Source organism: Myodes glareolus, chromosome 19 (genome assembly GCF_982192425.1).
Source record: "Myodes glareolus chromosome 19, mMyoGla1.1, whole genome shotgun sequence".
In the NCBI taxonomy this organism is placed as follows: domain Eukaryota; kingdom Metazoa; phylum Chordata; class Mammalia; order Rodentia; family Cricetidae; genus Myodes; species Myodes glareolus.
In genome coordinates, this window is record NC_142044.1 from 35,315,349 (window position 1) to 35,330,748 (window position 15,400).

Below are 15,400 nucleotides of genomic sequence, written 5' to 3' on the forward strand. Positions count from 1 at the left end.
GACAGGAAGTAGGGGTGGAGCAAAGAGACTGGGAGTATTCTGGAAGCAGAAGCTCTCTCTCAGCCATTCCTGCGCAGACCACCGAAGAGGCAACATGTAAGCTGACAGCTGAAAAAGGTACTGAGCCCGTGTGGCTAACATAGATCAGAATAATGGGTTAAGATAAGTCATAAGAGTTAACAAGAAGCCTGACCTAATGAGCCAATCAGTTTTATAACTTATAGAGATCTCTGTGTGTGATTTTCTTTGTTGCTTGCTGGCTGTTGGGGTACTGGGAGGGACGGAAACCCCAACAAGCCGGCCCTCATACTACATATGGGGTACTGGGCTGGACAGAAACCCCAACAAGCCGGCCCCACATGTTACAAGAAGTGATTAACATTTAGAGGAGTTTGGGTTTGGGGATTTGGGTTTTTGAGTTAGGGATGCTCAGCCCATATAACGGAGGGACGCTTTGCCATTTGTCTTAAATGCTCTCACACCTGCGCCTTTAATACAGCCTCTGGAATGTGTTGCCTTTTGCACACCTGTCTGTGTGCAGTGCTGTTGATCATGTCTCGGGACCCCCTGTACCCAGACCACAGGCATTGGAACAGAACAGGTTCTGTGGGGCTCATTTGAACTACTACCTCTTAAAGCAATGGTTCTCAACCTGTGGGTCGGACACAGGGATCACATATCAGATATCCTGCATCTCAGATATTGTTACATTACAATTCATGAAAGCAGAATTACAGTTATAAAGTAGCAATGAAAGTAATTTCTGGTGGGGGGATCACCAAAGCATAGGGAACTGTATTAAAGGGTTGCAGCATTAGGAAGTTTAGAACTTCTGACCTAGAGTGATAAGTTGCTCCACAGGACAGAGAAGGTTCAGCACCATGGACAGTCCTCGCGGCCCTGAGCTAGCACTTCACACACAGTGGGGACCTTAGGTCACACTGCACACACAGTGGGACTGGGCAACAGACTGCAGCAATACAGTGTTCACACCCAAGAGCATCTTGGAACTTATTCTCAAGCTAAAGGTATAATAAGCAAAGCAGATCTGGGAAGCACACGTGTGCACAGAGGACACGAGAGATGACAGATGCACACTGATGGCTGTCTGGACACGGTGACCAAACGGGCACAGTTCTCTGCTTCCCCCCCCCCGAGTCTGTGCGCCCATGATGATGACCTGGTTACGTGCACGTGACACTGCTGGATTCAGGTGACCGGAACCTATTCTCTGGTGCCTAAAGAAAGACGTAAGACTACAGACTGTCTGGGGTTCCCGCCAATCTCAGCAGTGTGTCCAGGTCTCCAGCTCACATCTCCTGATACAACAGAACACCCTGAGACACTGCTCAGGACTCCAGGAAAAAGCCATTCACAGAGCAGACCGTTCCACGGACGAGGCCTCTTGATGAGTCCTGAATGAAAGTCAAGCACCGATCAACCCTAATTAGTCAGGGGACTGGGTGGCACGGGAAAGGCTCAGGCTCCTTCAGTGGAGGAGGCGAGAGAAGAAAAGCAGAAGGGGCCCGGGGAAGCACAGAAATGAAAACGTGACTCAAGAAAGCAAAGCATGGATGTCCTCCTCCAGCCTGCATTACAGACAACTGAGGAGCAGGCTTTGCCCAGATGCCGTGTAGCATACTGAACACAGAAAGAGGAGGCGATAACCAATGCTTTACTGAGCAGTACTAAGGGGCCTGCCCTTGTGCTGGCCATTTGTATATGTAGAAACCATCGACCCTGATCAAGCATGGTCTGCAGCAGAGAGAGGAGAAAACAGCCCCTGAGGCTGTGGGGCTGCACAGAGTCAGATGGCTACAGTCAGCAGAGGGGAGCTCTGGCTACATCCTGCCGACTGTCTGCTCTGCACGGAGCGGACAGGGCCACTCTGAGGACAGAGCCACCTGGCTCCTTTGATGTGTCAGGGTAGACTAGCCTTTCCCCAGAGGTGAAGCTTCAGTGTTCGCTAACACAGTACACAACGGGGCCACTGAGGCTCCGGCCTGGCTGGTGAGGGGCCGACCATCTGCAGTCACAAGTGTGGCCCACAGTGGCAACTGTGTACAGTTGGAACCCTATTTTTCCAGGCCTACGCTGCCTTCCTACAGCTACATAACAATTCATTTTGGTGTTCTTGAATTCTTGAAGACTGTTTTCTTTTTTAAAACAGACATGAAAGGGTTCTGAAAGGAGGGCTTGATTTTTTTAACAGCTAGCTTTAAAATGAACATTAAAGCGTCAGTTTGGGGCCAGCAAAACGGCTCAGCAAGTAAAAACACTTGTGGCAAAGACTGACAACCTGAGTTCCTGAGTTCAATCCCTAGGACTGACAGGATGGAAGGGGAAAATCAATACGACAAGTGGACTCCAGCCTCCAGACATGCACACACACAAGCACTAAATAGACAAATGTAAATTTTTTCAAAAAGCAAACTACATTTCTTTTGTTTGGTTGGTTTGTTTTGTTTTTTAAGACAGGGTTTTCTGTATAGCTTTGGCTGTCCTGGAACTCACTCTGTAGACCAGGCTGGTCTCAAACTCACCTGCCTCTGCCCCCTAAGTACTGGGACTAAAGGCATGCACCACCACTGCCTGGCAACACATTTTCTTAATTAGTGAATGACAGGGAAGGACCCAGCCCATTGTGGGTGGTGCCATCCCTGGGCAGGTGGTCCTGGGTGTTATAAGAAAGCAGGCCAAACAAGCCATGAGAAGCAAGCCAGTAAACAGCACCCCTCCATGGCCTCTGCATCAGTTCCTGCCTCCAGGTTCCTGCCCTGTTCAAGGTCCTGTGCTGACTTCCTTCAATGATGAACAGTGACTGGAAAGTATAGAAAAAATAAACCCGCTTCTCCCCAAGTTGCTTTTGGTCCTGGCGCTTCATCACAGCAACAGCATCTCTTGACTAGGACACACTGATTTTCAGAAGTCCAGAAAGCTGGTGTAGAAGCATCAATAATGATTAGCACTGAATGGGCTACGACAGTCTTTTTCCAAAATTATATTAAATACATACTGTTTGTAATCATTTTAGGCATGTAGCACTGGGCATGAGAGAATAATACAATGTTTACAAAAGCGAGTAAGAGAAAAACAGGTTGGCAGGACAGCTCAGAGGGAAAAGGTACTTGCTTGTCATACCTGATGAGCTGAGCTTCATCACGAAGACCCACACGGGGGAGGAACGGAAGCACCCCCTCTGTGTTGTCCTCTGAACTACACACGTGCGGCATGGCGCAAGCACACATGAATGCCATCAATGAAAAGGAAGTATAATCTTCCTTTTAAAAAAGGAAGTATAATCTGGACTGGACATTTTTTAAGATATTGCAACGTGACACGATGTCAACAGGGTACTTTCTGATCGGAAAGACACAGTGACTCAAAACCTGTACGAAGCCGTCACGTTACCTTGCCGTAATAGGAAATGGCCTCTTTGTACTTGTCAATTATGTCCTCGGGGCTGAGGCAGTTCTTGGCCCGTCCGATCTCAGCACTGGTGTCAGGATTGATGCCGTTGGTGGTGAGGGCACCTGCAGGCAGAGAGAGAGAAAACAGCCTTTTGCTATTCCCTTCTTGCTCCCTCACTACTTTCAAGAGGAATGTGCGGGAGATGAAACCTAAGTGCATGCCACGGAAGTCTAAGCCCGGTGGGAGTCTTCAGGTTATCCGCGGGCTGTACCGGCAGCATCGGTTGCAGGATTAACTAACTCCAGGGCTACCCTCTCTGCGATGATTTTCCATTAAAGAACATGAAATGCATTACATGAAGCAGCATATGGACAATGACCCAGGGACCACACCAAGGCCTCAAAGGAGAGAAAATGTGTGAGCCACTTCCTGAGCTGGATAGCAGCCAGGAACATGACTTGAAAGTGCTAGTCGCCTCTCCATGGCTGTCATTTTCTATTTCTGACCAACCCTTGCCACCAAACTCACACCGGGACAGGGCTGTGGAGAACTCCCGTCTTCAGAACAGAAGTAGCTACAGAGAGAACTCCAGCTGGGACAAGGAAAGACAAAACTGTCTTTGATGTCACAGAACACTCAAGAACTACCTGCTTAAGCCTTGGTAGCTGAGCTCCTAAGTCACGTGTTTATTTTACAGACCAGGGCATCTCCCAAAATCCCACTTTCCCTGGGCTCAGGGCCCGGTGTTTCTAATGGCAGAGAGCCAAGATGTGCTTCATGCACTGCCGCAGGCACCATGAAAGTGTGTGTGGTACCCAGGCGCTCTGATCCAGGGCCTATTTTCTCAACTGCATGCTTTCTCTCTCTAATTCTGTAAAGTGCCTCGTATATGTTTTAGGAACGAGACAGAAGAATGATGAGCAGGTAGCCATGTGGAAAGATGGGCTTGTGATGGAGAGAGGAAAAGCTAAGCTAAGAGACTGCAAGACAGGGAGAGGAAAAGGCTTCTTGTGTAAAATCCTCCTGCGATAAGAAGAGAGAGCTTCAGCAGAGAATCATGAGAAGGTGGAGGAAGAAAATATCTCAAATCTGTGCTTTGTAAGAACTACAGTCAAATCCACATGGGCCAGGGTCCCGAGCCTTGGGCACTCACAGACCCAGGCATCCCTGGAGCAGAGTTTAAGAGGACCACCATCATGCCTGGGGTAGCACCCTGCTGTTGAGCAAGAGGAAGCCACCGCTGCACCAAAGACCTCTCCACATGCTCCCTTCTGCAACCACAGCAGCTGCAGGAGAGGAGCACCGAGCTAGGTGCTCCTGCAGGTGGGAGGTTCTCAAGATGATGGAGTCATTGCCTCTAAGGCTGTGCCTGGGACCTGGCCCTGACCACAGTGTTCTGCCTTCAGTTCTGTGTGCCTATCATTTTTGTGTTACATGTCCTGCATGAATTAGTATTTAATACATTACCAGGAGTTTTGAAGTGTTTTGTTGATACTAACAAATTACCATCTAATTTCTGAGTCATTTCTCTGGAATAAAGAGGCATGGGGAAGGGGAGAAAGAGGGTTTCGTTGTTCACACAGGGCCACATCTCTTCTCCAGCCCAGGAAAAAGACAGGAAAAGTCCCCAGACATTCTTCCCCTTTGTAAGGAAGGAAGACATGAGTGGCCCTGTTCCCCAAGTGGATGATGTCATTTAGTACAAGGCTGGAGGGTACACCTCACAGAAAGCAACTGAGTACCGCGTCATCTATAAGGAGCCAGAACCTAGTCCTCGAAGAGTCGGTGCACTTGATAAACGAATAACAACTGAAAAGGCTCCCACCCTGCAGGCCTGATCTTTCTGGTCATCTACTGGCTTGACAGTCCTCAGAACCCAAGCCTCTAGCTGACAGCCAGGAAAATCAACTCCACGAGCTGGTGGGAACCCAGGCTGAAGGAACGGCAGGGTGTGTGAGAAGTGGCATTTGACAAAGACAGTCTCAGCAAACAAGATGGCCAGGAGTCTCTACTTCACAGTATTGCATGCAAGGCCCAGTACTGGAAACTCAGGCAGATACATGCATGGAGAAAGACGAGAATAAGCCAGAGATGAGCAAAGCCACACAGAAAGCAACCACACGTTAACGGGGTCAGGTATCACTGTAACCCAGCCACAGCTGCATGTGACGGCAGACCAGGTGATCATGCCCCAAAGTCAGTCACACACAAAGCCAAGTCTGCCACAAAGGTGCTGTTGGTCCTACTGGAGGACTTGTAGGAAGCTGAAGTGAACAGCTGGTGGCCCATGTGTAAGATTCACAAAGGAGACAAAATAATACATCAATGCCCTGTGATGGCCTTGGCACTGGAAGTGTCCCTGAGGCACCAGGAGGGTGGCAGGTCTTCAACTCACTTCAGGGCTGAGAACACAAAGCAGGGATGGAAGGGAATGACAAAAAAACTTTCCAGTAAGATCTGCACATCTTAAGATGCTTTAAAATGATAATTAGAATTGTAGGGGCTGGTGAGATAGCTCAGCTGATAATGGGGCCTGCTGTGGAAACTGATCACCTCAATTTGATTCCCCATGGTGGAAAGAGAGAACTGACTCCCACTAATTGACCTCATATGCATTCTCGGCCCACTGTGCACCCACACACACACACACACACACATCAAATAAAGAGATAAATGCAATTGTTTTAATTGAGATTTTAAAGCTGGACACATGCTTATAATTACAGGACACAGGCTGAAGCAGGAAATCAAGAGTGCAAAGCCAGCCTGGACTATAAAGGAAGTTCAAGCCTGAAGCCAGACTATAAAGCCTGTCTCTTAAATATATACATACACATATATATGTGTGTGTGTGTGTGTGTGTGTATAGTTTATACACTACTGAAATAATTCTGTTTTTAATAGACTTTGTCCATAATTTCCTGAGTTTACCAGATGGTGTAAGGCAGAATCTCAATGTCACATGTCGTGTAGCTTTGCTGACACCTGCCAGGCCTGTATTGGATAACAAGTCCAGTGTGAGGCATGTTCTTTCCATCCCAGGAAATAAACATATTGGGAAGAGCCTGGAGACCTCTCGTCAAAAGAATTAAGAGTGAGCTGACCAGGACAGAAATACTGAAAGGGTTGGGTTTTTAAGTAAGCTGAAAGAAGATGAAGGGCAGACTAAGAAATCTCACCGCAGAAACAATGGGAGTGGACCCTGCTACAACAGGAGGACCTGCAGGCACTGCCTACAGCAGAGCACAGCTTCCCCCAGACACATGGCAAAGTTCCCGAGTGCCGGGCCACAAGAGGGTCTCAACGTGTGTAAGCAAACTTAAATTGCAAGTAAGACCTACCACCACAGCAGGAAATCTGGGGGTCCGTACATACATGGAAAGGAAACACCACATACCCAGAGACACATCACCAAGGGAAGTCAGGAAATACTCCAGTCCAATGAAAATAAAAACACAGCACAGCAAAGATAAAATGCTGCAAGCAAGCCTAGGCCCGAGATGTCTAACTCCCTACTTAACAAAACATCTACAGATGATGTCCAAGAAACCAGAGAAAGGGAAGAAACTAGATTCTAAGCAAGTTAAAAGAAGAAAAAATAAAAGGTACAAAAGAAATAAATGAAAGGGGAAAATAGAGAAAAGTCAACAAAACTAAAAATTACTTTTTAAAAAAAAATAATAAAACTGACAAACTGGAAGTGAAAGGATAAAAGATTTCAATTCTTTTTCTTTCCTTTTCTTTTTCTTTTCTTTTTTTTTGTTTTTTGTTTTTTGTTTTTTGAGACAGGGTTTCTCTGTAGCTTTGGAGCCTGTCCTTGAACTCACTCTGTAGGCCTGGCTATCCTCAAACTCAGAGATCCACCTGTGCCTGCCTCCTGAGTGCTGGGATTAAAGGGGTGCACCACTGCTGTCCGGTCAACTCCAATTCTTAAAATCAAAGCTAATGTAAAAAAGAAAAATTATATCATTTGCAGAAAAATGGATGAGACCGGAAAAGCATCCTGTTAAGAGAAAAAAGCCAGACATGGGCACATGGCTGTCCTATTGTCTGTAAAGTAAGGTGTCCAGATTTAAACACACATATACAGAGAGAGAAAGGAATAAATGAATAAAAATGCCTTTCCCCATGTGTCACCTGGCCTTGATTAATAAATTTAGAGGAAGCTACAAGGTAGCTTAAGTCCTTCCAATATGTTGTTTTCTTCAAAAGTAGTTTCAAATATTTATTTGATGAGTATTTTAGGATGTTTTTAAGACTAAATACAATTCTTTTGAGTGTTTTTGTTTGTTAGCGTGTTTGTTTTTAAAGATTTATTTATTGTACATACAGTATTCTGCCTACATGCCTGCAGAGGGCACCAGATCTCATTACAGATGGTTGTGAGCCAACATGGAATTGAACTCAAGACCTCTGGAAGAGTGGCCAGTGCTCTCAACTGCTGAGCTATCTCCCTAGCCCTGTTTGTTTGTTTGTTTGTTTGTTTGTTTGTTTGTTTGTTTAGACAGAGTCCTGCTGTGTACTTTGGCTGGCCTGGAACTTGCTATGTAAGGCCAAGTTAGCCTCACACTCAAAGAGACCCACCTCCTTTGCCTTCCAACAATAGAGATTAAAGGCATACACCACCACACCTGGCCTCTAAATAAAATTTATAAAGACCAAAAAAAAGGAGGGGGTGGAATATAATGAATATGTCAAAGCCAAAAAATTATAAAATTCAGATGTAATGGGCAAACTTCTAAAAAGACACAAAACAACTAGAAAGGTAAGGGAAATCTGAAAAACCCAAAGATATCGAGCAGATAACCCGAAACTTTCCAAGAAAGAAAAGCACAATGCAGACGGCCTCAATCATGAAGTCTACCAAGCATTTATGGCCAAATTAAGACCAATTCTCCACAAACTCTACCCGAAAATACCAAAGGAGGGAATACTATCAGCAGCTTGCTCAGTGAGGCCAACACCGTCCTGATACCAAACCTGATAACGGCACCAAAGCAGAGGAGAACCCGGCAGGCCACTTACTGCTCATGAGCACAGACACTAACGCTTCCTCCCAACAAGAGCTCCCTGAACCCAGCAAGATATAGACAATCACAGGGTATGAACAAAGGAGAGATCAACTTCACATCTAAAAACTTCACATCTAAAAACTTCACAGTGAAGGGCAAAGGACATAGGATCTTCTAGACAAGGAGGGGCAAGGCAGAAAACCTCAACACTTTCCTGATAAAAAGTCTCCCCACACTAGAACAGATAAGACATAATGGACGGCTTTAAACCCAGCCTACAGCTAACACCACACTAATGATAAAAGACTCAGTGTGTGCCCCCCGAAGGGAAGGTCTCAGCCGGGAGGACATCCAGATTCAAAAGCAAGAAATAAGACCTACTTCTGCTTTCAGGGGCCACGATCTTGCACACGGGACTGCAACAAAGCCACTGAACTAATAAATGCAGTCAGCTGTAGGGTGGAAGGTTCAACACCTAAAAGGTCAAATTCCTAAATTAGCTTGCAGCTCACCAGCTGCTAATGGTATTATGACAAGTCCACTCCAACACTGGAGTATTTAGATAGCTAAGAATAAATGGCACGGGCTGGGAAGGCAGCTCAGCAGGTAGGAGCACTTGCTGCTCTTGCAGAGAGCCAGAGTTTGGTTCCTAGTACCCACATCAGATGGCTCACACCTCTGTCATGTCAGTTCCTGGGGATCCAATGCCTTCTTCTGGCCTTGGTAAACATACACACACGTGCACATAAACACACACATGCACACATACATCAAAACAACAGTACATTTTTTTAAAATAATAAAAAATGCATGCATACATATATGTGTATACACTCTGAGAACTCCAACCAGAGCTGAACAAATTAAAGATATGACCAGGAAATACCTGTTGCCTGACATGTATGAGAACCTTAATCCTCAACATTGCATGGAAAAAAGATAATAAAGAAAAAAATAAGTAGAAAGATATTCCAGGTCCACAGATTGGAAATTTTAATACTTCTCTTCATATTTCTTATGTATATGCAGATGTATCTGATGCACTGCCTGCCTACGGATATGTACATTGAATGCAGTACCCATAGAGCCCAGTAGAGGGCAGTGGATTTCCTGGTGCTGGAATTACAAACCACCTGATAGAGGGACTCAAACTCAGGGCATTCCCCAAGAGCAGTGTGTGCTCTTAACTGCTGAACCATCTCTCCAGCCTCAGAAGATGTAATATTCTTTTGCTTGCTTTGTTTTGTTTTTTTGAGGCAGGGTTTCTCTGTCTGTCTTGGAACTCACTCTGTAGACCAGGCTGGCCTTGAACTCAGAGATCCATCTGCCTCTGCCTCTGCCTCCTGAGGGCTAGGATTAAAGGTGTGAGACACCACCACCCGGCACAGATGTAACATTCCTTAGATGACTGTCTGTAATGCATCCCATGTTGGTCTACAGACTCATAATAATCACTGATTATTAAGATCCCAGCAAGATTCCTTTCAAAAATTGGCTATCTACCCCTAAAATGCATATGAAAATTCAAAGGACCCAAAATAAACATAACCATCTCAAATAAAAGTGTAAGTGGGTAGTAAGCAATTTTTAAATGTGTCTGTTTTGCTTTTTGTTGTCCTTTAAAGCTCTACAATGGACGTGATTTGACAATAAGTCAGGTTTAAAAATACACACATAACCCCTGAATAAATAAATGCTTAGTAAAAAAAAAATCTTAATAAGTATATAGCTAAGCTCTCATAAACTGAAAACATAAGTCATAGGCACATCACGCTCCATGGAAAGGTTAGCATACTAACCAGACCTTTCCGAAGGCTCTAATTCAGTAACAAAGAAACGGGGAAACTGCATTTGATAGCCAATCGCATCGATGGTACGGAGAGGAAAGGCCTACAAATTCCCGTGCTGACACAAGCTCACCAGGACAACACGGAATCTTTTCTTCAGAGACTGGAGTTCCACACGTAAGCCAGAATAGTCAAACTACACTAGACCCAAGGATGCCTTTTAAATAGCATTCTAAAGGTATTCCACTTGAAAATCTATAGAACATTCAGAGAAACAGACAGAAAAGAAATACACAAACATATGTGTGATGGTGGCTCCCCCAACTGTGGTCCCACAGACATGCAGACGCCTTTGCTTACTACAGGGTGCTAGGTACTTTAACCCAGAAAGAATATCTTAATCGAGCCAAGAAATTTAAGAGTCCTCTTCTCTTGGCAAATCTAGTTAATGAGCCCTTTCTGCTGTGTGCACATCAGACATATTAGAGATGCTTCTCAAAACGGTGAAAAGCCTCGGTGTAGGCTTGGGAAGCCTCTGCTATCCTCCAAGCAGATGTCAGCAGATCACAGGCATGGCCACGTGATCCGTTCCCTGTGTGGTTAACAGCGGATAGCCCTGCCAAGGCTGTAGTGAGACCCGGCCTTTGGAACACCTTGTTCTCACTCAGCCGCTGCAAGACAAAACAGCACCATGCCGATCCAGGCATCAGTAGCCATGTCTCTGACAGACGACCTGTACCTAGAATATAAAGAGAACTGTGGCAACTCAATAATTAACAGACAGATGAGAGCAGCCCTTTCTCAGAGCAAAGACACTGGGGACTAGTGCACTTTGAGAAGGTGCTCGTTAGCTGTAAGAGAAACTCTAGAACCTGGCATCCCAACAGCCGTGCAGGGTGGCGATGCTGCATACCCACCAGGAGTCGGGAGGGTGACAGCTGCTGTGACAGACACAGAGGGACAAACTCGCATGCATGGCTGCTGGGAATGCTTTGGAGACGTAGCTGTACACATAAGAGAATTTGAAACACACAAAAATTCCCACAATGCTCATAGCAGCGCTGCTCCTAGGAGCGCAAGGATGCATGAGCCGAGAGGCTAGAGAAACAGAATGTGGCATGCTGACAGGCCAGGGTAACATGCTAAAGGGACGTGAAATCTGAGTTGCGCTGTAAGGGTGGACCTTAAAGACACTAAGTTAAAGAAGCCAGTTCCAAAAGATCTCAGTTTACCCAATGTGAGATGGACACAGGAGTCAGCCTGGAGTGAGAAAGTAAATTAGCACTGCAGGAGTCCAGGGGAGGACAGGGACAGAAAGGGACGGCAGCTGTGACCACAGAGGTGAGGAGCTTCTTGTTGGGGAGAGGAAAGTCCTACAACGGCCTGCTGTGGTTGGTTGTAGACTCAGTTTGAACCTGTCTTTAAAAATTAAACAGCATTCTCATCTGGTACGGGAGAATTGTCTGTATTCTGTCAATTATCTATTTTAATAAGATGCTGATTGGCCAGGCAGGAAGTATAGGCGGGGCAATGAGAACAGGAGAATTCTGGGAAGCAGGAAGCTTCCTCTGCCATTCCTGCACAGACCACCGAAGAGGCAGGATGTAATCTGCCCTACTGAGAAAGGTACTGAGCCATGTGGCTAATATTAATAATGATAATGGATTAATATAAGTTACAAGGACTAATAAGAAGCCTGACCTAATGGGCCAATCAGTTTATAATCTTATGGAGTCCTGTGTGTAATTTCCTTTGGGGCTTGCAGGTTATGGGGTACCAGGCGGGACAGAAACCCCAACAAGCCAGCCCTCATGTTACACTCATCTGTGTATGAATTGCTGGTTTTTGCCATTAGAAGGAGAAACTAACCTCAGCACCAAAGTGGCAAAAGCAAGAGAGCAGAACGAAATTAGCCAAAAGACTTCAGCTTAAAGGAGGTACTTGCTGGATGTGCAGGCCATGTTCAGAGTCAGAGAGGGTTTTGAGAAAGGAATTGCGTTTAAAGAATAGAGCAAGAACCCAGAAGTCTGTCTGCCACACGTGATGGAGGAGGCCCTTTGTCCTAACTTAGCACTGAAACAAGCACCCAGAACCAAAGGAAGCACGCAGAGATGCCCACCTAGCTTCCTCTGGGGAAGTCAAAACCACTTTCCACACGATGATCAAACCTAAGTGCAAATGGCAGACTTCCTGGTGGCTCTGTGAAAGGCTTTGCTGTGGGGCTGGACAGTGGTGTCACCTCTGAGAAAGTCTCGGGGGCACTGGCAGTGACCCCCTCCTACCCAGAGCACTACCCCATGAACTTTGAGGGTCTAAACTGCAGAAGAGGCCCAAGTAAAACATGGTCAGGTTCTGTCTGGTCTAACGGCTCCCACCAGAGACCTGAAGGTGCAGGCTGCGGGCTGGGGCCTGGTGAGGCAAGGGTTGGGTGTAGAAAGAGCCTCAACTCCCTGCCTGTCTCCCTTGGTGAGTCCAGCCCATGCTGCTCTCACTTTAAGGTGGATGTAAAGATGCCCTCCAATGCCAGGGCCAACTGGCGGCAGCGTCATCTGTGGGTGTCTCTCCCAGCCACAGGCTCTGACATGGTCCAAGAGTCACTCGCTACTCCACACAGCCACAGTCCAGCCTGCATCTGCTCCAAGGTCTGCAAACTCAGGCGCAGAACCTTATTCTCAATGTCTTCACAAATGGCAACACATTCTTCCCTGCCTCAACGAAAGTGTGACTTTCAGAGTGGTTCTAATCTGTCCCATCTACTTCTCCCACAAGTAGGACTAGTACCTTGACATTCAGTATTTCATATCAGGCTCCACTAACCAGTCTTGGCTCAAAAATATCAAAGTACTCAACATTAATTTCATTTTTGAGCTTGCTTGTTTGTTTCAATTGCAGGCATCCACATGTGTTTGTTGTGTGGGTATGCGCATGTTTGGGTGCAGACACCAGCAGAATCCAGAAGAGGGTTTCAGATTCCCTGGAGCCAGAGTTACAGGCATTTGTGAGCCATGCAACATGGTGGCTGGGAAACAAATTCAGTTTGGTTCTGCAGGGAGCACTCTCGGCCACTCCCCGGGGCTTTTGTTTGTTTGCTTGATTTTTGTTTTTGAGACAGGGTGTTGCTACACAGCCGAAGCTGGCTCCTGCCTCAGCCTCCTGAGGAGGGCTAATGAGACTACAGGTGTATACCGTCATGCCTGGCTTGCCAACCTAACTTTCACCAGAACAGAAAGTCACTGGCTCCTGTCACATGAAGGCAGGAAAGGCCTGCCCTTGTGTTGATTTTTCTTTAGGAAGCAAACAAGAAATTGCAAGGTCCTCTACGCTCTCCACAGACCATACTGAGACACTTAGCCAGCAGTGTAGAGACAGGCCTTGAAGCTGACAGTACACGCGTGCAGACCTGCGGTGATTCCACTCTGACATGCGTGAGATGAAAGCAGCCGGCTTGAGTAGGAAGCCCGGGAGACATGACTGCCTGGTTTGTGTTCTTCGAAGGAAGGCATCACCTACTCGGCCATTGTTTCTAATTAGACCATAAACAATTGAACTCATCACAAAACACTCAAGCACTGTAACAAAACAAGTGTCTGCTGGATTAATTACAGAAACTAAGAAGAGAAAGAAAGATCCAACACTTAAAAAAAGAAAAAAAAATGCAAAATTTCTTAAGAACACATTTACGTCCAGGCTTGGTGGCTCACATATTAGGAGGCTGAAGCAGGAGGATTGCCACTAATTAAAGGCCAGCCTGGGCTACGTAGCAAGACCTGTTTGCCACCAGCAACAATAATAATAGTCTATGAAGAAAGTAATAGGGAATTCAAATCACTGTGGAAAGGGGCGCAGGCCATAGACTCAGAGCAAAGTCATTATTGCCATGAAGGGATTCAAAATCAACAGCACAGACATGCTCAGTGCATTCAGAGAACTCAAGGCACGATTCTCCAATCATTCGCTTCACCATGCTAGGGGGAAATTGCTCCTCTTCACCAGACACATGAAGCAATGGGGTGCCCCATCAAACAAGGACCAAATGATAATCGGGTTTGTCACAGTTCTGATTTAAAATTACTTAAATCAGAATGTTCCAAAGATCACAGTCCAGAAACCAAAATCATTCATTCACAACACCATGAAACAAGCACTTTTAAAAAAATAATAACAAAAGAAACTAAGCACGAGATCATGTACCTGGGTCAATGAGAACTTCTTGCGCCCCTGGAAGAAAGAACAGATTACGGTCTTTTATTTGGAAAACAAAAGCACTTTTAAAGACAACTAGAAGAACACACGTCACAATTTGCATATACCCTGGGAAGTCTGAGATGCTGGCCTCTACCATAACAGCAACTGGGAGCAACGGCATGGCAGGCACCATGCTCTTTTGCTTCTGTGAGGAAAACACAAAATGTACTGTTTGTCGTGTCTTGAACAAACAGGAAAGAGCCCCCGTACCTCTTCCCTTCCTGCTGTCCAAACACACACACACACACACACAGAGAGAGAAATAATAAATTTTTTAAAGGATGAAGAGGAGGGAAGGGAGGAGGAGGAGCTCCATAGTGAGCTTACACATGAAAGCAATTAGCTCGCTCTTCTCAAGGAGCTGGGAAAGCCTTCCTGATCTGCTGAGCCACCCAGATGTCAGTGAGGCCAGAGAGCAGCGTTCGCTGCAGAAGGTAATTCCCATCACAGCAAAGCACACCCCATGGCTCTGGGCCCAAGACTCAAGTCCATCATGACTGTTGTCATTTTTAAACAGTTTAGCAGGATTTGAAAAGGTAGGTCCCAACAGTCTCTGCTCTTACTCATCAACACACTTCTGTTCAATTGTCTGTGTAAAGGACAAGCTCCGTGATTATGGTGCCAGTTGACAGCTACGTGGTAAAATTTAGCAATTTTTTTATTTTGCACGCATGCATGCACCCGCACGCCCACACACACTCAAGAAACCAGAGGTCAACCCTGTATGCCATGTCTCTAAAGACATCCACCAAATTTTCTGGGGTTTTTTTGTTTGTTTGTTTGTTTGTTTGTTTGTTAATTGCCTAGGGCTTGCCAATTAGGCTATGCAGACCCAAGACTTCACCTGTCTCTCTGCCTCCCCAACACTGAGATTCCAGTACATACCACTGTACCCAGTTCTTTTTACATTGGTTCTAGAGGTAAAAGTCCGATCCTCAGCGGGAT

The 15,400-nt window shown here is 46.0% G+C and overlaps 1 protein-coding gene across 3 annotated transcripts in view; it reads right to left on the reverse strand.

Annotated features, from left to right (window-relative positions):
* The window catches only part of Trappc9 (trafficking protein particle complex subunit 9), a 461,504-nt gene that overhangs the window by 428,909 nt on the left and 17,195 nt on the right, over positions 1-15,400 (reverse strand). For 2 of the 3 annotated variants that reach the window (XM_048457137.3, XM_048457139.3), the window contains 2 exons: positions 14,402-14,428; positions 3,412-3,533 (listed from right to left, as the gene is read on the reverse strand). In XM_048457137.3, the coding sequence (XP_048313094.3) occupies positions 3,412-3,533; positions 14,402-14,428 (149 nt within the window). The remainder of the gene's footprint in view (positions 1-3,411; positions 3,534-14,401; positions 14,429-15,400) is intronic. The other variant, XM_048457138.3, reaches the window with a different exon arrangement.